This window comes from Aethalodelphis obliquidens, unplaced genomic scaffold, assembly GCF_003676395.1.
Source record: "Aethalodelphis obliquidens isolate GAN/ISIS:26980383/991018 unplaced genomic scaffold, ASM367639v1 scaffold16, whole genome shotgun sequence".
Taxonomy (NCBI): domain Eukaryota; kingdom Metazoa; phylum Chordata; class Mammalia; order Artiodactyla; family Delphinidae; genus Aethalodelphis; species Aethalodelphis obliquidens.
The window spans coordinates 19,138,003-19,160,419 of NW_020837960.1; the positions used below are offsets into that span (position 1 = coordinate 19,138,003).

The following is a 22,417-nucleotide window of genomic DNA, read 5'->3' on the forward strand; positions in this document are numbered from 1 at the left end:
TCTCACTGCTGTGGCCTCTCCCGTTGCGGAGCACAGGCTCCAGACGCGCAGGCTCAGCGGCCATGGCTCATGGGCCTAATCGCTCCATGGCATGTAGGATCTTCCCGGACCGGGGCATGAACCCGTGTCCCCTGCATTGGCAGGCGGACTCTCAACCACTGCGCCACCAGGGAAGCCCTACATATGGTCTTTTTATCTTGCTGAGGTACGTTCCCTCTATACCCACTTTGCTGGGAGTTATTTTTTTCTTTTTTTTTTATAAATGGGTGTTAAACTTTGTCAAATGCTTTTACTGCATCTATGGAGATGATCATGATTTTTATCCTTTGTTAACATGGTGTATCATATTAATTTCATTTGCAGATGTTGAACCATCTTTGCATCCCCAAAATAAATCCCACTTGGTCTGGTGTATGATTCTTTTAATGTATTGTTGAATTTGGTTTGTTAATGTTTCACTGAAGATTTTTGCATCTATGTTCATCCAGGATATTGGCCTGTAATTTTCTTTTTTTGCAGCATCTTTGTCTGGTTTTGGTATCAAGGTAATGCTGGCCTCATGGAATGAATCTGGAATTTTTTTTTTTTTTTTTTTTTTTTTTTGGCGGTACGCGGGCCTCTCACTGCTGCAGCCTCTCCCGCTGCTCCGGACGCGCAGGCTCAGTGGCCATGGCTCACGGGCCCAGCCGCTCTGCGGCCTGTGGGATCTTCTTGGACTGGGGCACGAACCCGTGTCCCCTGCATCGGCAGGCGGACTCTCAACCACTGCGCCACCAGGGAAGCCCCAAGTCTGGAATATTTTGATGAAGGATAGGTATTTACTCTTCTTTAAATGTTTGGTAGAATTCACCTGTGAACCTGTCTGGTCCTGGACTTTATTGGGAGTTTTCTGATTACTGATTCAATATCATTATTAGAAATCTACCTATTTGGATTTTCTATTTCTTCTTGATTGTTTTGGAAGATTGTGTGTTTCTAGGAGTTTATCTATTTCTCCTAGGTTTTCTAATTTGTTGCTGTAGTTTCATATGATCCTTTGTATTTCTACGGTATCAGTTGTAACTTCTCTTTCATTTCTGATTTTATTTATTTGGGCCCTCTCCCTTTTTTTTCTTGATGAGTCTGGATAAAGGTTTGTCAGTTTTGTTTATCTTTTCAAAGAACCAGTTCTTAGTTTAATTATCTTTTCTATTTTTAAAAAATCTGTTTCTGTTCTGATCTTCATGATTTTTTCCATTCTACTAACTTCAGACTTCGTTCTTTTTCTACTTCCTTTAGGGCTAAGGTTAGATTGAGATTTTACTTGTTTCTTGAGTTTGGTCTGTATTGCTATGAACTTGCTTTTTAGAACTCCTTTTGCTGTGTCCCAGGGATTTTGGAATGTTGTGTTTCCATTTTCATTTGTCTTAAGGTATTTTTAAAATTTTCTCTGATTTCTTCAGTGACCCATTGGATTGTTTAGTAGCATGTTGTTTAGTCTCCATGTGTTTGTGTGTGTGTTTTTTTTCTAGTTTTCTTCTTATAGTCAATTTCAAGTTTGGTACTGTTGTGGTCAGAAAAGATGCTTGGTATGATTTTAATCTTAACTTTATTTAGACTTGTTTTGTGGCCTAACATGTGATCTATCCTGAAGAGTGTTCCATGTACACTTAAAAAGAATTACATTCTGCTGTTTGGGCGTAGAATGTTTTTTATAATCTATTAAGTTCATTTAGTCTAATGTGTCATTTAAAGCCAGTTTCTTTATTGACTTCCTGCCTGGATGATCTGTTCATTGCTGTAAGTGGGATATTAAAGTCCATATTATTATTATATTACTGTCAATTTCTCTTTTATGTCTGTTAATATTAGCTTTACCTATTTAGGTGTGCCTATGTTGAGTGCATAAATATCTACAAGTGTTATATACTCTTATTGGATTGAACCCTTTATCATTATGTAATGCTTTTTTTCCCTTGGTCTATTGTTAGAGCCTTTTTTTGTTTTGTATACATTTATTTATTTTATTTATTTATTTTTGGCTGCATCGGGTCTTCGTTGCTGTGCATGGCTTTTCTCTAGTTGCAGCGAGTGGGGGCTACTCTTTGTTGCGGTGCACGGGCTTCTCATTGTGGTGGCTTCTCATTGTGGTGGCTTCTCTTGTTGCAGAACACAGGCTCTAGGCACGTGGGCTTCAGTAGTTGTGGCATGTGGGATCAGTAGTTGTGGCTTGCGGGCTCAGTAGTTGTCGCTTGTGGTCTCTAGAGCGCAGGCTCAGTAGCTGTGGCACATGGGCTTAGCTGCTCCATGGCATGTGGGATCTTCCCAGACCAGGGCTCGAACCTGTGTCCTCTGCACTGGCAGGCAGATTCTTAACCACTGTGCCACCAGGGAACTCCCACAGCCTTTGTTTTTAAAAATTGGTTTTATTTTTGGGGATTTTTAAAATTGAATTATAGTCGATGGACAATATTATATAAGTTACAGATGTACAACATAGTGATTCACAATTTTTAAAGGTTATACTTCATTCACAGTTATTATAAAATATTGGCTATATTCCCTGTGTTATACAATATATCCTGTAGCTTATTTATTTTATACATAATTTGTACCTCTTAGTCCCCTACCCCTATCTTGCCCCTCCCCCTTCCATCTTCCCACTGGGAACCACTAGTTTGTTTTATATCTGTGAGTCTGTTTCTTTTGTTATATTCCCTAGTTTGTTTTATTTTTTATATTCCACATATAAAGGATATCATACAGTACTTGTCTTACTCTGACTTATTTCACTTAGCATAATACCCTCAAAGTCCATCCATGTTGTTGCAAATAGCAAATTGTTCTTTTTTATGGCTAAGTAGTATTCCACTGTGTGGTATATATGTGTGTGTATATATATGTCTTTATCCATTCATCTGTTGATGGACATTTAGGTTGCTTCCATATCTTGGCAATTGTAAATAATGCTGCTATAAACATTGGAGTGCATGTATCTTTTTGAATTAGTGGGGTTTTTTTCTGTATACATACCCAGGACTGGATTGCTTGGTCACATGATAGTTCTATTTTTTGGTTTTTTGAGAAGCCTCCATACTATTTGCCACAGTCACTGCACCAATTTACTTTCCCACCAACAGTGTATGAAGGGTCCCTTTTCTCCACATCCTTGCCAACATTGGTTGTCTTTTTTTAAATCTTTTTTGGAGTATAATTGCTTCACAATACTGTGTTAGTTTCTGTTGCATAACAAAGTGAATCAGCCATATGCATACACGTCCCCATAACCCCTCCCTCTTGAGCCTCCCTCCCACCCTCCCTATCCCACCCCTCTAGGTCATTGCAAAGTACCGAGCAGATCTCCCTGTGCTATGCTGCTGCTTCCCACCTGACAACTATTTTACATTCAGTAGTGTATGTACGTCGATGCTACTGTCACTTCGCCCCAGCTTTGCCCTCCCCCCGCATATTCTCAAGTCCATTTTCTATGTCTACCTCTTTATTCCTGCCCTGCAACTAGGTTCATCAGTACCATATATATATATATTTTTAAGATTCCGTATATATGTGTTAGCATACAGTATGTTTTTCTCTTTCTGACTTACTTTGCTCTGTACGACAGACTCTAGGTCCATCCACCTCAGTACAAATAACTCAATTTTGTTTCTGTTTATGACTAATATTCCATTGTATATATGTGCCACATCTTCTTTATCCATTCATCTGTCAATGGACATTTAGGTTGGTTCCATGTCCTGGCTATTGTAAATAGTGCTGCAATGAACATTGTGGTACATGTCTTTTTTTTTTTTTTTGGCTGTGTTGGGTCTTTGTTGCTGTGCATGGGTTTTCTCTAGTTGCAGTGAGCAGGGGATACTCTTCATTGCAGTGCATGGGCTCTCTTCGCGGTGGCTTCTCTTGTTGCAGAGCACGGGCTCTAGGCGCCTGGGCTTCAGGAGTTGTGGCTCGTGGGCTCTGGAGCGCAGGCTCAGTAGTTGTGGCGCACGGGCTTAGTTGCTCCGCAGCGTGTGGGGTCTTCCTGGATCAGGGCTTGAACCGGTGTCCCCTTCACTGGCAGGCAGATTCTTAACCACTGCACCACCAGGGAAGCCTCATGTCTCTTTTTGAATTATGGTTTTCTCAGGGTATATGCCCAGTAGTGGGATTGCTGGGTCATATGGTAGTTCTATTTTTAGTTTTTAGTTTAGTTTTTTAAGGAACCTCCATACTGTTTTCCATAGTGGTTGTATCAATTTACATTCCCACCAACAGTGCATGAGGGTTCCTTTTGCACCACACCCTTTCCAGCATTTACTGTTTCTAGATTTTTTGATAATGGCCATTCTGACAATGAGGTGACCTCATTGTAGTTCTGATTTGCATCTCTCTAATGATTAGTGATGTTGAGCATCTTTTCATGTGCCTTTTGGCCATCTGTATGCCTTTCTTGTGAAATGTCTATTTAGGTCTTCTGCCCATTTTTTAACTGGATTTTTTTTTTTGATATTGAACTCCTTGAGCTGTTTGTATATTCTGGAGATTAATCCTTTGTCCATTGTTTCATTTGCAAATATTTTCTCCCATTCTGAGGGTTGTCTTTTCATCTTGTTTATGGTTTCCTTTGCTGTGCAAAAGCTTTTAAGTTTAAGTAAGTCCCATTTGTTTATTTTTGTTTTTGTTTCTGTTACTCTAAGAGGTGGGTCAAAAATGATCTTGCTGTGGTTTATGTCAAAGAGTGTTTTCCTATGTTTTCCTCTAAGAGTTTATAGTGTCTGGTCTTACATTTAAGTCTTTAATCTATTTGGAGTTTATTTTTGTGTATGGTATTAGGTAGTGTTCTAATTTCATTCTTTTATATGTAGCTGTCCAGTTTTCCCAGCACCACTTATTGAAGAGGCTTGTCTTCTTTTTGATGATAGCCATTCTGACAGGTTTGAGGTGATATCTCATTGTGGTTTTAATTTGCACTTATCTGATGATTAACAATGTTGAGCATCTTTTCATGTGCCTGTTGGCCATCTGCACGTCCTCTCTGGAAAAATCTCTATTCCAGTCTTCTGCCCATTTAATTGCCTTTTTTTTTTTAATGTTGAGTTGTAGGAGCTGCTTATATATTTTGGATATTAACCCCTTATCAGTCATATCATTTACAAATATTTTTCCCCATTCAGTAGGTTGTCTCTTCATTTAGTCATTGGTTTCCATTGCTATGCAAAAGCTTATATGCTTAATTAGGTCCCAGTTATTTATTTTTGCTTTTGTTTCCTTTGATTTAGGAGACAGATCCAAAGAATTATTGCTATAATTTACATCAAAGAGTATTCTGCCTATGTTTTCCTCTAGGAGTTTTATAGTATCCAGTCTTACATTTAGGTCTTTAATCCATTTTGAGTTTTTGTACATGGTGTTAGAGAATATTCTTTTACATGTAGCTGTCCTACAGCCTTTGTTTTTAAAGTCTATTTTGTATAAGTATTGCTACCCCAAATTTTTGTTTCTATTTGCATGGAATATATTTTCATATCCCTTCACGTTCAGTCTGTGTGTCTTTAGATCAGAAGTGAATCTCTTGTAGGCAGCATATAGATGGGTCTTGTTTTTTTTTTTAATCCATCAGTCACCCTATGTCTTTTGACTGAAGAATTTACATTTAAAGTGATTACTGATAGGTTGTACTAAATACCATTTTGTTAATTATTTTCTGGTTGTTTTTACAGTTCTACGCTCCTTCTTCTCTTGCTCTCTTCCTTTGGAATTTGATGACTTTCTTTAGCATTATGTTTGAATTCCTTTTTCTAATTTTTCTCAATATTAGGTTTTTGGTTTGTGGTTAATTTGAGGTTCGTGTATAGCAGCCTATGTGTATAGCAGTCTATTTTTTTTTTTTTTTTTTTTGCGGTACGCGGGCCTCTCACTGTTGGGGCCTCTCCCGTTGTGGAGCACAGGCTCCGGACGCGCAGGCTCAGCGGCCACGGCCCACGGGCCCAGCCGCTCCGCGGCACGCGGGATCCTCCCAGACCGGGGCACGAACCCGTGTCCCCTGCATCAGCAGGCGGGCTCCCAACCACTGCGCCACCAGGGAAGCCCTAGCAGTCTATTTTAAGTTGATTACTTAAGTTCAAATCGTTCTAAAAACACTACATTTTTACTACCCCCACTCCACGTTTTATGTTTTTGATACATTTTACATCTTTTGATTTTGTATACCTACTAATTATTGTAGTTATAGTTGATTTTACAACTTTTGTCTTTAAACCTTATAACCTTTGTAAGTGATTGATCCACTGCCTTTACTATACGTTTGCTTTTACCAGGGAGATTTTTCCTTTTCCATGTTTTCTGATTTCTAGTAATGGCCTTTTCTTTTTTTCTTAAAGAAGTCCTTTTAACATTTCTTGTATGACTGGTTCAGTGGTGAACTCCTGTAGATTCTGCTTGTCAGGGAAACTTTATTGCTCCTTCAATTCTGAACAATAACCTTGCCAGATAGAGTATTCTTGGTTACAAGTTTTTCCCTGTCAGTACTTTGAATATATTGTGCCACTCGCTTATGGCCCGTGAAGTTTCTGCTGAAAAGTCAGCTGATAGCCTTATAGGGGTTCCCTTGTACATAACTAGTTGTTTTTCCATTCTTTTGCACCTAATATGCTCTTGATTCCATCTACTGTATTGTTCCTTTCAGTTATTGTATTCTTCAGCTCTGGTTGGTTCTTTTTCATATCTCTTTGTTGAAGTTCTCACTGTGTTCATTCTTCTTCCAAGTTTGGTGAGTATCTATCTTTATGGGTATTACTTTGAACACTTTATCAGGTTGATTACTTCTGTCCATTTCGTTGGTTCTTATCCTGAAGTTTTGTCTTGTTCTTTCATTTGGAGCATATTCCTGTCTCCTCACTTGTTTCTGTGTATTAGGTAGATGAGCTACAGCTTCTGGTTTTGAAGAAGTGGCCTTATGTAGAAGGTTTCCTGTGGGGCCCAGAAGAGCAATCCCTGCTAGTCACCAGAGCCAGGGATGTTTTCTATGTGGGCTGTGTGTGCCCCTCCTGTTGTACAGTGCCACAGATGCTGCAGTCACACTAGTGGAAGGGGCTGGCCCCCAAGCCAGCTGCCTGTGTGGCCTGGCCACAGCTGCTGCGCACTCACTGATGGGCAAGGCTGGCCCCAGTGTGGCTGGCTGTGGGGCCCAACCACAACAGTTGCAGGTACAATTGTGAGTGGGGCTGGCCCCCAGGGTGGGAGCTTCTTTGGGCTCCCACCCTGGGAGGAGGGGGACTATACCAGCCAGGGACTCCCACTGGAGATGGCAGGAGGGGTGGCAGCTGGGAGGAGCTGCTTTGGGCAGGGCAGGCCTGCAGGGGAATGCTGGGGGTGGGGTGAGTGGTGTTAGCAAGGCAGATGGCAAATGTTTTGAAATGGCGCCTGTCAGTGCTGGGCCATCCTAGGTAGAAGGAGAATTTTTTAAATGATGCCCGCCAGCACTTAGTTTCTTCCCCCCCTTTGGCACTCACCCTAAAGTTAATGAATGTACTTCACATATGGCCTGGGCACTTGGCAAAGTACTGCCTCTGTCCTGGGACTCAAAGTGAGTGAATTTGTGCCCTTTAAGAGCAGAGTCTTGGTTTCCTACAGCTCTCCTGGATACAAGCCCTGCTGGTTTTCAAAACCAGATGTTGTTATGGGGGCTCATCTTCCTGGTGCAGGTCCCTAGGGCTGGGGTGCCTGACGTGGGGCTCAAACCCCTCTCTCCTTAGGGAGAACCTCCGTGTTTGTGAGGTCCCCTCCCGTTTGTGGGTAGCCATGTTGGGGGTACGGGTCCTGATGAGACCACATCTCTGCCCTCCTACCTGTCTCAATGTGTTTTTTTCTTTATATCCTTAGTTGTAGGAGAGCTGTTCTGCTGGTCTTCAGGTCATTCGCAGAGAGCTGTTGCACACGTGGCTGTAGTTTTGGGGTGTCCGTGGGAGCATCTTCCTACTCCACCATCTTGATCCTGCCTCAGTGCTCCTCTTCATTTATACAGATCCTTCCATGCCCATCTCAGTTTCTACCTCCTCGGTCACACTTTCTCATTCTATGCCTCCTGTTAGCCTCCCTGAAGCACACAATGGCACCCTTAGTCTTCATCATACAGCTTAACACGTAGTTCTATGCTATTCTGCTATTGTTCCTGATGTGTTTTACTCCCTGAAGCATCAACGGAGTCTTCACTTTCTTTTGTATTTTTCCCAGGGCCTAGCATAGACCTTTCTCACTGTGGGTGTCATTATCATACAAGGGTGTACCCGTAACAAATAATCAGTATAGCTTCAAAGTCGTTCATTCCAGAAACTTGGCCTACCTTTGGTCACTCCATCCAGCAGTCTGCTACAGACAAGGCCTATGATCCCATCAGCAAACACATTTTTGATAAAATGTGAGCAACTAGGCATTGCTTTTTAAGTACGCATACTAGCTTTAAAATTGAGCTTCTTATGTATTCCCAACATATGAAAATTAGGTGACACACATTCAACACTATTGTTTACTTGGTTAAAGTCTAACAGAAAATTGAATACTTTGCTTTGCAAGTGTTCCACCATAACCCTCAACCACAATGGCCTGTTAAAAATGTTAACAACAGTATTGCAATTTTATAGAAATAAATATTAACATTTATACATGTAGTCATTGGGCTATGAGACCAAGAGTACTTGATTAAATAGAAGAAGCCTCAATAAGTGAACATGAACTTCACTGCTGTCTCATTATCAGTTAGGTTTATAATTCTGAATTTCATGTGTTCATCCACAGATAGTTCATGATGCTGAAACAGACAGAGTAATAATTAATCTATCCAACTGTCCACCTCTGTATGATGAGGTGAAAGTGAAATTTCTCTCTTCTTCGGTGAGTAATCAAGAAACAATTTATGCTGCTAATCTTGTCTAGTTTTCTGAATGATTCTGGTTTGGGATTTCCTTTGCTACAATTCCCAACAAGGGAGATGATAGGAGATGTCAACCCCTAGTCAGGGATGGGGAGAAAAAACAAGTCAGATTTCTATATCGAATTTTTTTTTAAAAAAGAAAATATGTAATTATATTTTTGCTCATTTGTTTTCTAAATTGTATACAACTTACATGTATTAATTTTCAAATAAGAAAAAAAATACAAAAACCCGGATGTTAAAAAAAAGTTATAAACTACATAGCAGTGATATTTTGGGTTTGTATCTTTAAAACACATTGTTCCCCATAACTTATAAAATACGTGAAAGTGAGGGAGATTTTGCTTTCCTCTCAATTGATGTATAATTCATTTAAAATAGCATATTTAATCCAATATTTATGAAAAATAATATCTGCCATTGTCATTACAGTATAATTTATGCTGACCAGTTATAAAATGTATGTCTGATTATTCTGTATATAGCAAATTTCTAAGCCCCAGTAGTTTCATTTTCCTATTAAATCATCAACCAGAACCGCCAACATGTAACTGTGTTTGCTCAATTTAAAGCTTATTTCCTGTGCCCGCCTGCATCCCCTGCTTGCTCCCTGTTGGCAGAGAATTTACTAAGTTTGAAATGGTACATGTGTTGAAGCAAGTGGCTGGGATAGCTCCCCTTGAATAACTGAGCCAGTCTGAATTCTCTTAATCAGTGGTCTCTAAGCAGAAGCACTGGTGTAGGGGCGCTAGCCAAGGGGATGTTGGTGATTTCTGGCCTTTGTGGTTGTCAAGGGTCATGAGATGAAAGCACTTTCAGAAATCTTAGGTATTTCTATCATCATCAATCGTGGTTAATTATCCAATGTAGCTGCTCCTTGTAGGAACGGATGATATTATTGGGGCAGAAACAGACATAGGTCCTTAGTAGATTCTGTTTAGCACTATCCAAACCAGATTAAAAGACCAGTGTCTAAATTTATAAATATCACAGAGAAAATACATTTCCTTGAAAATTTTGCTAGAAATGGCGAGAGAAAGGAACAGCAATCTCTCAAGGTCTCTGTCTTGGTGCCTTGAGTATAATGTTGATGGTAAGTGCTGCATATTCAATAGCTACAGTTATTTGATGAACGTACAGATGAATAACGGAATTTTAATCCCTTTGGAGAGATGATTTTTCACAGTAAAAATGGATACGAAGAACTAATTTTTCTTTTTTGACCATGTCTTTTTAGGATCTTCCTAAATACTATGACGACTGTCCATTTTTCTTTTGGTTCCATACATCTTTTATACAAAATAACAGGTATGGCTATGGTATAATCCAGTAGAAACAGCTTAGTCTCGAATGTCTATGTAAGACGTAATGACAAGTCTTTTGCTAATTGCCATAAGCCCAATTTATAGAAACCAAAAAATCCTTGAGTCACCGTTCTTCATTGCCTTCCTTATTGTGATCTGGTTATTTAAAAAATATGGCTATTTTTCTTTAACATCTTTATTGGAGTATCGTCGCTTTACAATGTTGTGTTAGTTTCTGCTGTATGACAAAGTGAATCAGCTATATGTATACATATATCCCCATATCTCCTCCCTCTGCGTCTACCTCCCATCATCCCTATCCCACCCCTCTAGGTAGACACAAAGCACTGAGCTGATCTCCCTGTGCGATGAGGCTGCTTCCCACTAGCTATCTGTTTTACATTTGGTAGTGTATATATGTCCGTGCCCCTCTCTCACTTCGTCCCAGCTTACCCTTCCCCCTCTGTGTCCTCAAGTCCATTCTCTATGTTGTGTCTTTATTCCTGCCCTGTCCCTAGGTTCATCAGAACCATTTTTTTTTTTTTAGATTCCATATATATGTGTTAGCATACAGTATTTGTTTTTCTGACTTACTTCACTCTGTATGACAGACTCTAGGTCCATCCACCTCACTACAAATAACTCAATTTCATTTCTTTTTATGGCTGAGTAATATTCCATTGTATATATGTGCCACATCATCTTTATCCATTCATCTGTTGATGGACACTTAAGTTGCTTCCATGTCCTGGCTATTGTAAATAGAGCTGCAGTGAACATTGTGGTACATGACTCTTTTTGAATTATGGTTTTCTTCAGGTATATGCCCAGTAGTGGGATTGGTGGGTCATATGGTAGTTCTATTTTTAGTTTTTTACGGAACCTCCATACTGTTCTCCATAGTGGCTGTATCAATTTACATTCCCACCAACAGGGCAAGAGTGTTCCCTTTTCTCCACACCCTCTCCAGCATTTATTACTTGTAGATTATTTGATGATGGCCATTCTGCCCGGTGTGAGGTGATATCTCATTGTAGTTTTGATTTGCATTTCTCTAATGATTAGTGATGCTGAGCACCCTTTCATGTGTTTGTTGGCAATCTGTATATCTTCTCTGGAGAAATGTCTGTTTAGGCTTTCTGCCCATTTTTGGATTGGGTTGGTTTTTTTTTTTTGATACTGAGCTTCATTTTTCATATTGAGCTTGTATATTTTGGAGATTAATCTTTTGTCAGTTGCTTCATCTGCAAATATTTTCTCCCATTCTGAGGGTTGTCTTTTGGTCTTGATTATGGTTTCCTTAGCTGTGTGAAAGCTTTTAAGTTTCAGGAGGTGGGTCAAAAAGGATCTTGCTGTGATTTATGTCATAGAGTGTTCTGCCTATGTTTTCCTCTAAGAGTTTTATAGTGTCTGGCCTTACATTTAGGTCTTTAATCCATTTTGAGTTTATTTTTGTGTATGGTGTTAGGGAGTGTTCTAATTTCATTCTTTTACATGTAGCTGTCCAGTTTTCCCAGCACCACTTATTGAAGAGGCTGTCTTTTCTCCATTTTATATTCTTGCCTCCTTTATCAAAGATAAGGTGACCATATGTGTGTGGGTTTATCTCTGGGCTTTCTATCCTGTTCCATTGATCTATATTTCTGTGTTTGTGCCAGTACCATACTGTCTTGATTACTGTAGCTTTGTAGTAGCCTGAAGTCAGGGAGCCTGATTCCTCCAGCTCTGTTTTTCTTTCTCAAGATTGCTTTGGCTATTCGGGGTCTTTTGTGTTTCCATACAAACTGTGAAATTTTTTGCTCTAGTTTTGTGAAAAATGCCATTGGTAGTTTGATAATTGCATTGAATCTGTAGATTGCTTTGGGTAGTAGAGTCATTTTCACAGTGTTGATTCTTCTAATCCAGTAACATGGTATATCTCTCCATCTGTATCCTCTTTAATTTCTTTCATCAGTGTCTTATATTTTTCTGCATACAGGTCTTTTGTCTCCTTAGGTAGGTTTATCCCTAGGTATTTTATTCTTTTTGTTGCAGTGGTGAATGGGAGTGTTTCCTCAATTTCTCTTTCAGATTTTTCATCATTAGTGTATAGGAATGCCAGAGATTTCTGTGCATTAATTTTGTATCCTGCTACTTTAGCTCTAGTAGTTTTCTGGTAGCATCTTTAGGATTCTCAATGTATAGTATCATGTCATGTGCAAATAGTGACAGTTTTACTTCTTTTCCGATTTGGATTCCTTTTCTTCTCTGATTGTAAAAATATGGCTATTCTTGAGACCCACTGTTGCATTATCCTCAAGGTCCATGCCATAGGACTGCGTTATAAAACATACTATAAGCAGATCTTGAGTGTGGCAACAAATCCCCCCCATGAAAGTTTAATATGAGTTTGTTCAGTACCTTGAATATGGCAGGTCCTCGGTATGTGTTGATTTACTGATGACTGACCAACACCAAATTCTATGCCACAGGAAGGTGTCATCCAGGGAGGCTTCAGCTAGTTTAAAAGGTGGTTGACACACTTACATCTAGGGCAGAAGTTATAAGACACAGTAAGTATCAGTGAAGACAGCTTTCAAAAAATTAATGGTCTCCCATTTAAAACTGATTTTCTTATAACTAAATCGGATAATCTATTTTTAAAAAGTAATTGATTTGAAGAGTATTCCAAAGAACCTCTATCATATCTGAAACTCATTCCTAAATCTAGAAGTTCTCCACATCGTCTATTCTGTGGTGCTGAAAATTTGAGATTGGTATCACCATACCATTCAATACAAAAGGAAAGATAATATTCACAAAATCATAAAGAGTTTTGAAGAAGTGGTTATCATTGTATGTGCCATGAACTGACAGTTCCCACGACATACAATCCTAGCCTTTTCTTCAAATGTAGACTGCATTTCATCCCACCTCGAGTCCACTAAGGTGACAGTAAATAAAAACCTAGCCTAAACACCTACAATGCACACACATTTAGTGGATATTGATAGAGTGAACTTTGGATTTGATGGAACATTTTTGCCAATTTTTTCCCCTGGATGTACAGACAGAAAACTTTGACTTATAACATGAGCAAAGTCCCTCAAATAGACATCTAGGTGGAACTTCATTTGGTACTACTTCTCAAAAGTGGTTCTTGCTAAAGGGCACAGTTTTTTCCTTTAAAACACCATGTTCATATTAGAGAAGCAACCTGCTAAATCACTTTTCTCCTCACTTTTATAGTTTCTGAAGATTTAACGTGTGAATTTCCATACTCCTTGGTAAAGCTGTTTTTATTATGAGACTTAATTTACCCAAAATGCCAACTTCATCATTTAAAAGACACTTGTTATTACTGGGTTTTAATACACATCTAGTCTGATTTATCACATATAGAAATTTATTAACTATTAATTCCATAAAAGGCAATATTAAAAGGATCAGTGACACGTTGTTACTGAAGGTCATGATATTTTTGTGTCTTAAGAGAGAGAGTGGGAGAGCTGGTCTTTGAAAGCTAATTAGATGCAGAGGAGGGGTCGAGACTGATGGTGGCCAGCAAGGCTTGTTTTTTTAAAGCTCTAACAAGGCTGTCCTACAGCATGGCTTTTCTGTTAGCCCTACAATAAAATGTAATCTTTTTTTTTCTGTTCTAGGCTTTATCTTTCAAGAAGTGAATTGGATAATCCCCACAAACCAAAAGCATGGAAAATTTACCGTCCAGAGTTCGCAGTCGAGGTATATTTTGATGACGTTAAGTTGTAGCTGGTATCTAAGTGTAGTTCCCCTTCTAGGCTAGAATCATGTTCTTCCCAATCCTTGCTACCTATTTATATCTTTTAAACCTATTTCCTTGCTGATATATTTACATATATATACATATGTCCTTGAGAACTCTATTAAATATATACAAAAGAGAATGTCAATGGCAATCGTTTTTTTTTTGAAAGAACATATGTCACAGTTTTCATTTGTATTGAGATAAATTTGAAACAGTGCACGGGAACGTTAGTTATCACTTAACAACTCAGAAATAAAACTCTATCAAAATAACATTTAAAAATTGTGATTGTCCCCCAATACTGTGGGTTTATTTACTTATGTATTTTTGGACAAGTATTCGTTCCCTACTTTGGTTTACATTTGTAATTTCAGATTTGTTAGGAAAGTAATTTCTGATCCCTTCTTCTACTTAATTTACAAACTAGTAACGAGCATCAGAATGGCAGCCAAGATCGTTTTAAAACCCATCACCCCTGCTCACAACCAGCTTCACCTAAGCTTGGGGAACTCTGAAGTAAGGTCAAGTTTTCATTATAGACACTGGTTAGTCAGTCCTGTGTCCACAGGGAATCATTTTCTCTTTGGTACCAGGTGCTACTTTATTCTAAGTACTTTCACAGCCACTATCTTAAGGCCGTAATTGTCTTTGAAAACAGTTCTATGTTGGCTTTACTATTTGAGTGATTTTCCTTTTATTGGCAAGGCTCTCAACAATCCAGCCCAAGTTGAACTGACCAGGAAATGAAAAGTAGCAAATGCTGAGAACCAGTGCCTCTGCTAAAACACGGACTGCTCGTTCCTGAAAAACCTTGCACTTTGCAGAAAGCACACGATAAAAAAATAGGGTTTGGGGGGTTGGGACAGACCATTCCAACTAAGCAGTGTTGTAACAGTGCACTAACCACTGGCCACTTGGGTTGGCAGCCCCACGAGGTCTGGAGGTTGCCACAGTCAGTATTTTTTAAGGGAAACTAGAGCAACAGTTTATAGAGAAGGGTGGGTGGGTGCCGACCTAGCAGGGTTGGGAGGAGAGCCCCGAGCCGCCAGCGTGGTGGCGTGGAAGGCCATGCAGGGGCTTCTCTCCCCCTCAAAATAGCCCCCAAAGAGCGCAGCTGCAAAGGTTATTCTACTCCCCTTAATCTGACTCCCCTTGGGGGAAGAGCTCTTGGAGACACAGCCTTTCAAACTCCTTCCATGGTATGACTACATTATTCCCTGTAATTTGGGTTACAGAAATGTATTGTGGCAGCCCAGGTTCCTCCTTTAAAATTCCTGCAGCTGTAATCCGTGGAGGGCAGATCAGCGGGCAGGCCTAGGTGAATGGGAAAAAAAGCGAGGAGTAAGATCTACCTTTAACACTGGCAAAAGCTGGGAAACCCCAGTTTTTCAGAATCTTGCTTTTTGAAATAAAGAAAATTACAGTTGGGGGTTTCTCTTCCGTAGCCCTCCAAAATGGATGGAAATTTCTGGCAATTATGAGCTGTCACACTACTCTGCTTTTGCTCATAAAGAGAACTTGTTCAGGGCCTCCAGCAGGGCTGCTTTCCTAGAACCCCGTGCAAATAATTCGTTAAACAACTTGAGAAACTTAGATCATAATATATCAGAACGATATTGGTTTTCTTGAATAGAATTTACTGACCTGGAAAACTTGATATCCAGAAGTTTATTTTAAAAAATAGAATGGCATCCTGCCAAATCAGTCACATCACATACACAGCCTGGTGGAGGGAGAGTAATGCTAGTGGGCCACGTTTCGCAACTGCAGTGTATACAGAATATGCATTTATATCAGTAGTTATTGTACATCAGGAATCTTGCTGACAAAAAAAAACAATGCTCGTTGCAATAAAACCATCACCTCGAAATATCACCATACATAACTCAAACATTCCTGACAGTTGGTTCTTAGCACATAAAGTACTTAAATCATATCGTCAACTATTAGGCAAATTTAATGATAGAACACGAGAATTTCTCTAAACACAGTATTTCAAGTTACTCTATTTTTGTCTGGAGTACAGATTTGAAATGGTACAAACTGTACTCAAATACTAAACCATGAATTAAGCAAACAGAATGAAACGTTAAAAAAAAACCTCAAGTTTCCATTCATTACTCCCACTCACTCTTACCTGCCTCAGACAGTTTCTGTTGAAGATATTCAGTTAAATCTTTACAGGACAACACGTGAGAAGACCTACTGCCAACAGGGCTTAGACAACAGGGGCCCGGTGGGCTCTGGAGCAGGTCACTTCCTGGGGGAAGCCAGTCCCATTTGCTATTTTTGCTTCAATCCAGGCCTGTTCAGAAGAAGCACCACTCAGTAGCTACTGACCATTTAAGTACGGACAAAAGTAAGGTAGAAAAATTGCTTTTCAAAAAAAGGCAAACAGAAGACCAGGCATAGCTCTGGAGCCCGTCGGGCACAACACCGGGCATCCCCCCTCCGCTAAACGTCTGCCAGCAGCTGGCCTTCCCGACCCTCTCTGGCTTCTGGCCGGAGTCACCACCGAGGCTGCAGGGAGAACAAAAACTTATGGAAACTGGAGGCCTCACACACAACGCTTCCGTCCTGCCAACAAGGGGGGACATACCAGTGTGGACCATTATTAACACGTCAGCCGCAGGGGCGGATTAAGAGCTCTTTATTAGAGGCCTGGGGGGTCTCGGGGCAGCACAGAATGAGGCGGCTGACTTCACTGGTGACGACAAGGGCTCACGTAAACCGGACGGCCAGGGAACAGCTGCCCATCCCAAGTCTACGGGAGTCAGGTGAACCAGGGTTTGTTAGTAGTGCATACCTACGGCATAGTTTAATGAAATTACCTTTGCTTCATTGATTAAGTCACACCCCAGAGACCACCATCACTGAAATTCACGACAGCCAGTACCCCATATTAAAGGCTCCAGCGTGGCAAGGAGTGAGGGATCCCGAGACAAACTTCAGCCCTGACACCACTCACGGGGAGTGCAAGCACGACACTCTGGTTCCCTCTGAAAGGAGACCGCTTTGCCCACAAGCACCACTCTGTCCCCAGACGGGGAGCCAGGGCCTCTCGTGGCTTTGGCACTCTGCTCCCTGGAAGGGCTTCCGATTGGCAGAGGCAAGGAGGGCGTGGTCCAAAGTGGATCAGCAGCCCGTAGGTGGTCCGACAACTTCCCTGGAATCCCGCCCAGGCCCGGACACAGAGGCAGCAGCTCAGGGCAGCTGTCAGCCACAGTCTTCACAAAGCACCACAGGCCCCTCCCCTCAGCCCCTGCCTCGAGCTCGAGCCCAGCAGAGAGGAGCTCCCTGGGACAGGAGGAGGGGCTGGCACAGGCGAGGGCCGTGCTGCTTCCCAAAGGCTCTGGGCCACACCCAACAATATGTCCGGGCGTGGAATGGGATCCCACCTGGAAGAAGATGGGTGGCACTGTTTCCACAGAGGAGCACCTTGGGAAAATCCAGGATGCTTACTCTGAAACTTAAATCAAGAACATGGAAGCCACACCACTATGCAGATATATTCTCCTCTTTAGAATCTAGACGGACGCCTTAGTTTTCAAACACCACAGGAAAACTTTTTAAAAACTTTAACCACTTATTACAGGGTATGTGCTAAGTAGATTTTAAAAGAGACCCACATCTAGCATGGATGAAGCATTTATAACCATCCTCCTGAAACATGGTTACCTCTGGTTTTTTCTAGTGAGATCTGAGATTAAACATGGAACTAAATTGTGCTTCACTCACAACACAACCACCTAAACCGCATGTACACATACAGGTTTACGCAGAAGCCCTTAAGATAGCTCTACTTAGCCTTTCAGATTAGGTACCTCGGGCCAGCAGCCCACCCTGTATGTCCCACCAAGGACAAGAGCAGCAACTTTTCCACTTCACTACAATTATGGGCAGAAATTATATAATAGAAAAGAGAAGCTCTTCTATAAAGTTTAAGGTAGAAGGTAGAAAAATGGAAGACAAAACAAAATTTCCCACAAAATCAAAAAATTCCACATTGGTCTTGTACTCCTTGAAACCCTGAGAACTGCAGTCCTCAAACAGCTTCACTTTGATCAAGGTTTGCCAGAACACTTCAGTATGCTTCAAACTGGCTCATCATCAACTTCCTGCTGTATTCATAGGCCAAAAAGAGTGCCCCGTTGGCAGGGAACGCGCGAATCATGGTAGGTTTCAGTCCAGAATATAAGGCCGTTATTCCTAGAAAACAAAAGGGTGACCAAAGACTGAGCTCCCCCTCCTTGGACATATCGCACGAACCCACACAGCACAGATATTTTTACAGTTACAGATCCAGACAACAGTGCTGAACCCCAGCAGCGATGGAACAGGTTTCCCTGGACTACTGGAACTAGACAGACTAGTAGAAACAAGGGCGAGGGCAGGTCTGCCAGCAGAGCTGGTGAGGCTCCGGGTACAGTCACCGATCCCGTGCCTGTTACCTCCTGGTAAGCGGGTCAGGCAGAGCAGGGGGCCTCCTGTGGGCAGACAGGAGGCAGCCACAGAGCCACGGACGGCAGCAACTTCGCAGCTTCACCTGGGGGGCGAGGACCACGAGGCACTGGGCCAGAACACAGAGCACTGACATTGATGTGGAAGACCTGTTTCTAGTGTTAGCACTGCCCAAGGCAGTTCTGAAGATCCAGGCAGATAAGGGAGGTGTAAGTACTTTGGAAAACTACAAAGTGTAATGCAAATTTAAAAGGGGTTACTGTTAGTAATACACAAGATGTCTGTGCTCTATTTGGGGTTAAAGCAGTTGCTGCATGCTGTTACTGTGCTCGCTTTCTCTCAAAATCAAGACAGAAAAGTGCACATCCAAGTTTTAAGACGTATAGTGGATGCTGGAAAGACAGGTCTTTACTCACTAGTGGCATAAAATTGGCTTTATACAAACACTAAAAGTCTTTATCTACCTGTATAACTAAAAACTGATAACAAATCACCTTCAGAAATTGCTTAGTGCCTTTCTCATTGCAGAAGTCTTATCATTAAGGATGTACGTTCTTTTAAATGCCTTACTGATATGCTGTTAGAGCTCATCTCCTGATGATATTGTTTAAAACAAGTGGTGCAGGACTTCCTTGGTGGTCCAGTGGTTAAGACTCCACGCTTCCACTGCAGGGGGAATGGGTTGGATCCCTGGTTGGGGAAGTTTCACATGCCGCAGAGTGCAGCCAAAAAAAAAAAAAAAGTGGTGCTAACTCTGAAACATGTGTCCTCTTAGACAAAACACATACTTTAAAAATTCCCACCAGGCTATTTAGAAACAAAATCCTGGCCCAAAGGTTAGGAATCAGAGCTTTAAACATTCTTGAGGGGACTTCCCTGGTGGCGCAGTGGTTAAGAATCTGCCTGCCAATGCAGGGGACACGGGTTCAATCCCTGGTCCAGCGAGATCCCACATGCCGTGGAGCAACTAAGCCCGTGCACCACAACTACCGAGCCTGCACTCTAGAGCCCGCAAGCCACAACTACTGAAGCCCATGTGCCTAGAGCCCATGCTCCGCAACGAGAAGCCACCGCAATGAGAAGCCCGCGCACCGCAATGAAACGTAGCCCCCACTTGCCGCAACTAGAGAAAGCCCGCGCACAGCAACAAAGACAACACAGCAAAAAATAAAATAAATAAACATTCTTGAGAATAATGAAGTAAGCTAAAGAAAGGGGTCTGGAAACAAATCCACAAATGTGAATTACATACACCATTAGAAAAGCGAGGCGGTGGAAGAGAGCGATGACCCACCTGCTCGACTTCGACAAGACGAGCGGCCGAATGACCACTCCCCATACGTCCCTCCTGTTTCAGCAGTTGGCAGACTCACCTTCATTTTTCACGATGCTTATGAAAGTTCCAATAAATCCTGCCTGCTTTCCAGACATGGAGAGAACTTGAATTCTGGATTTGATACAATCCACTGGGTAAACAGCAAGCCAGAGGCAGATTCCACCAAATCCACCACTTAACATCAAAGGGACAGGGCCTAGAGAAGAAAATGAGCAAACAGTGTTTTGTCTCAAGAACAGCTGATGTGATATTTCCAGAGGTCAGTGTAGTAGTGGCTGCAGGTAGGTGCAAATACAAACACGAAAGCTGCGGAACACAGTTCTCTGGGGCAAGTGTCAAACTGCCTAAGAGCACAGGTTCTGTGTGGTAGCCTGGGGCTGTCCCTCACGACTCCAGGGCAAGGGGCAGCCCTAGTGAGGGTCAGATTTAGGCTGGTCTCTGTGGCCCTCTTGCCCCGTCCTCCAGAGGCCTGGCCCCCCAAGAACCAGCAGGCCCCCAGCAGCATGGCAACGCCCTACCATGAGGAGTGAGAACAGAGGCCACTGAAACACAGGCTGCATCTTCTTCAACTTTCCCTTAATTATTCTAATATATTAATGTCCCACAGCTCTGATTCTTCCTTTGCCGTGAAAAAGCAAAGTTATTAAACGTAACAGTTAAGCCTAGGAGCTTGACTATCCCCAGAATAGGTCCAAAACACTGAAGGGAGGTATTTAAGAAACAAGTAACCACTCATGTGAGCCAAACATCGATACAGTTGTGTCAAGCAGTTAATTAGGATAAACTAGAAAGAAGTACACTTCTCACTGCTCTCAAAACACTATCAAGATTTATTACTAAGCTTATTGCAAGATGATTTATAGGTGATTTCCCCAATTGTTGGTGATATCCTACAGGGAAAATAATATCTGTGTTCTCCCCTAAAATGGACCCAGAGCAAATGAACAAATGTTATTCCAGTAAAACCTGGAATTATTATTATTATATATTAAAATAACTGGAATTATTATTTGGTGGGGGGGAACCTTCAAGATGGCAGAGGAGTAAGCTGTGGAGATCACCTTCCTCTCCACAAATACATTAGAAACACATCTACATGTGGAACAACTCCTACAGAACACCTACTGAACGCTGGCAGAAGACCTCAGACCTCCCAAAAGGCAAGAAACTCCCCACATACCTGGGTAGGGCAAAAGAAAAAACAGAGACAAAAGAATAGGGACGGGACCTGCACCTCTGGGAGGGAGCTGTGAAGGAGGAAAGGTTTCCACACACTAGGAGGCCCCTTCGCGGCGGGGCTTGGGGTCGGGGGAGCTTCAGAGCCACAGAGAGGGCGCAGCAACAGGGGTGCGGAGAGCAAAGCGGAGAGATTCCCGCACAGAGGATCGGTGCCAACCAACACTCACCAGCCCGAGAGGCTTGTCTGCTCACCTGCCGGGGCGGGCGGGGGCTGGGAGCTGAGGCTCGGGCTTCAGAGGTCAGACCCCGGGGAGAGGACTGGGGTTGGCTGCGTGAACACAGCCTGAAGGGGGCTAGTGCGCCACGGCTAGCCAGGAGGGAGTCCGGGAAAAGTCTAGACCTGCCAGAGATGTGAGAGACCATTGTTCAGGGTGCGCGAGGAGAGGGGATCCCCCTTCCCTGTCTGCCCCCAGAAGGCAGAGCACCGCCTAAACGAGCTCCAGAGATAGGCACAAGCTGTGGCTATCAGCTCGAACACCAGAGATGGGCATGAAATGCTAAGGCTGCTGCTGCCGCCACCAAGAAGCCTGTGTGCGGCACAAGTCACTCTCCACACCCACCCCAGGAGCCTGTGCAGCCCGCCACTGCCAGGGTCCTGGGATCCAGGGACAACTTCGCCGGGAGAACACACAGCACACCTCAGGCTGTTGCAATGTCACGCTGGCCTCTGCCGCCACAGGCTTGCCCCACATTCCAATTATAACTACCATACTCCTCCCTCCCCTACCAGCACGAGTGAGCCAGAGCCCCCTAACCAGCGCTGCTTTAAACCTGTCCTGTCTGGGCATGAACAGATGCCTGAGGGCGACCTACAGGCAGAGGCGGGGCCAAATCCAAAGCTGAACCCCAGGAGCTGTGCGAACAAAGAAGAGAAAGGGACATCTCTCCCAGCAGCCTCAGGAGCAGCAGATTAAATCTCCACAGTCAACTTGAGGTACCCTGCATCTGTGGAATACCTGAATAAACAATGAGTCATCCCAAGATTGAGGCAGTGGACTTTGAGAGCAACTGTGGACTTCGGGTTTGCTGTCTGACACTGACTTGTTTCTGATTTTTAACTTAGTATAGTTTTTAATGCTTGTTATCATTGGTGGATTTGTTTATTGGTTTGGTTGCTCTCTTTTTATTACTTTTAAATTTTATTTTAACTATTTTATTTTATTATTTTTCGTTCTTTTTTTCCTCTCTTTTCTTCTGAGCCATGTGACTGACAGGGTCGTGGTGCTCTGGCCGGGCATCAGACCTGAGCCTCTGAGGTGGGAGAGCCAAGTTCAGGACATTGGACCACCAGAGACCCCCCGGGCCCACATAATATCAATCAGCAAGAGCTCTCCCAGAGATCTCCATCTCAATGCTAGACCCAGCTCCACTCAACGACCAGCAAGCTACAGTGCTGGACACCCTAT

General features: G+C 42.3%; 2 protein-coding genes across 4 annotated transcripts in view; one reads left to right on the forward strand and one right to left on the reverse strand.

Annotated features, from left to right (window-relative positions):
* Nucleotides 1-14,080, forward strand: part of LOC113625668 (phosphatidylinositol 3,4,5-trisphosphate 3-phosphatase TPTE2-like) — a 59,078-nt gene extending 44,998 nt beyond the window's left edge. The window contains exons 18-20 of the mRNA XM_027116429.1: nucleotides 8,770-8,865; nucleotides 10,143-10,213; nucleotides 13,851-14,080. Coding sequence (XP_026972230.1) covers nucleotides 8,770-8,865; nucleotides 10,143-10,213; nucleotides 13,851-13,959 — 276 coding nt within the window. The 3' untranslated portion in view covers nucleotides 13,960-14,080. The remainder of the gene's footprint in view (nucleotides 1-8,769; nucleotides 8,866-10,142; nucleotides 10,214-13,850) is intronic.
* A 1,545-nt stretch (nucleotides 14,081-15,625) lies between these two features.
* Nucleotides 15,626-22,417, reverse strand: part of SLC25A15 (solute carrier family 25 member 15) — a 32,232-nt gene continuing 25,440 nt past the window's right edge. For all 3 annotated transcript variants that reach the window (XM_027116426.1, XM_027116428.1, XM_027116427.1), the window contains 2 exons: nucleotides 19,810-19,968; nucleotides 15,626-18,184 (listed from right to left, as the gene is read on the reverse strand). In XM_027116426.1, coding sequence (XP_026972227.1) covers nucleotides 18,060-18,184; nucleotides 19,810-19,968 — 284 coding nt within the window. In that variant the 3' untranslated portion in view covers nucleotides 15,626-18,059. The remainder of the gene's footprint in view (nucleotides 18,185-19,809; nucleotides 19,969-22,417) is intronic.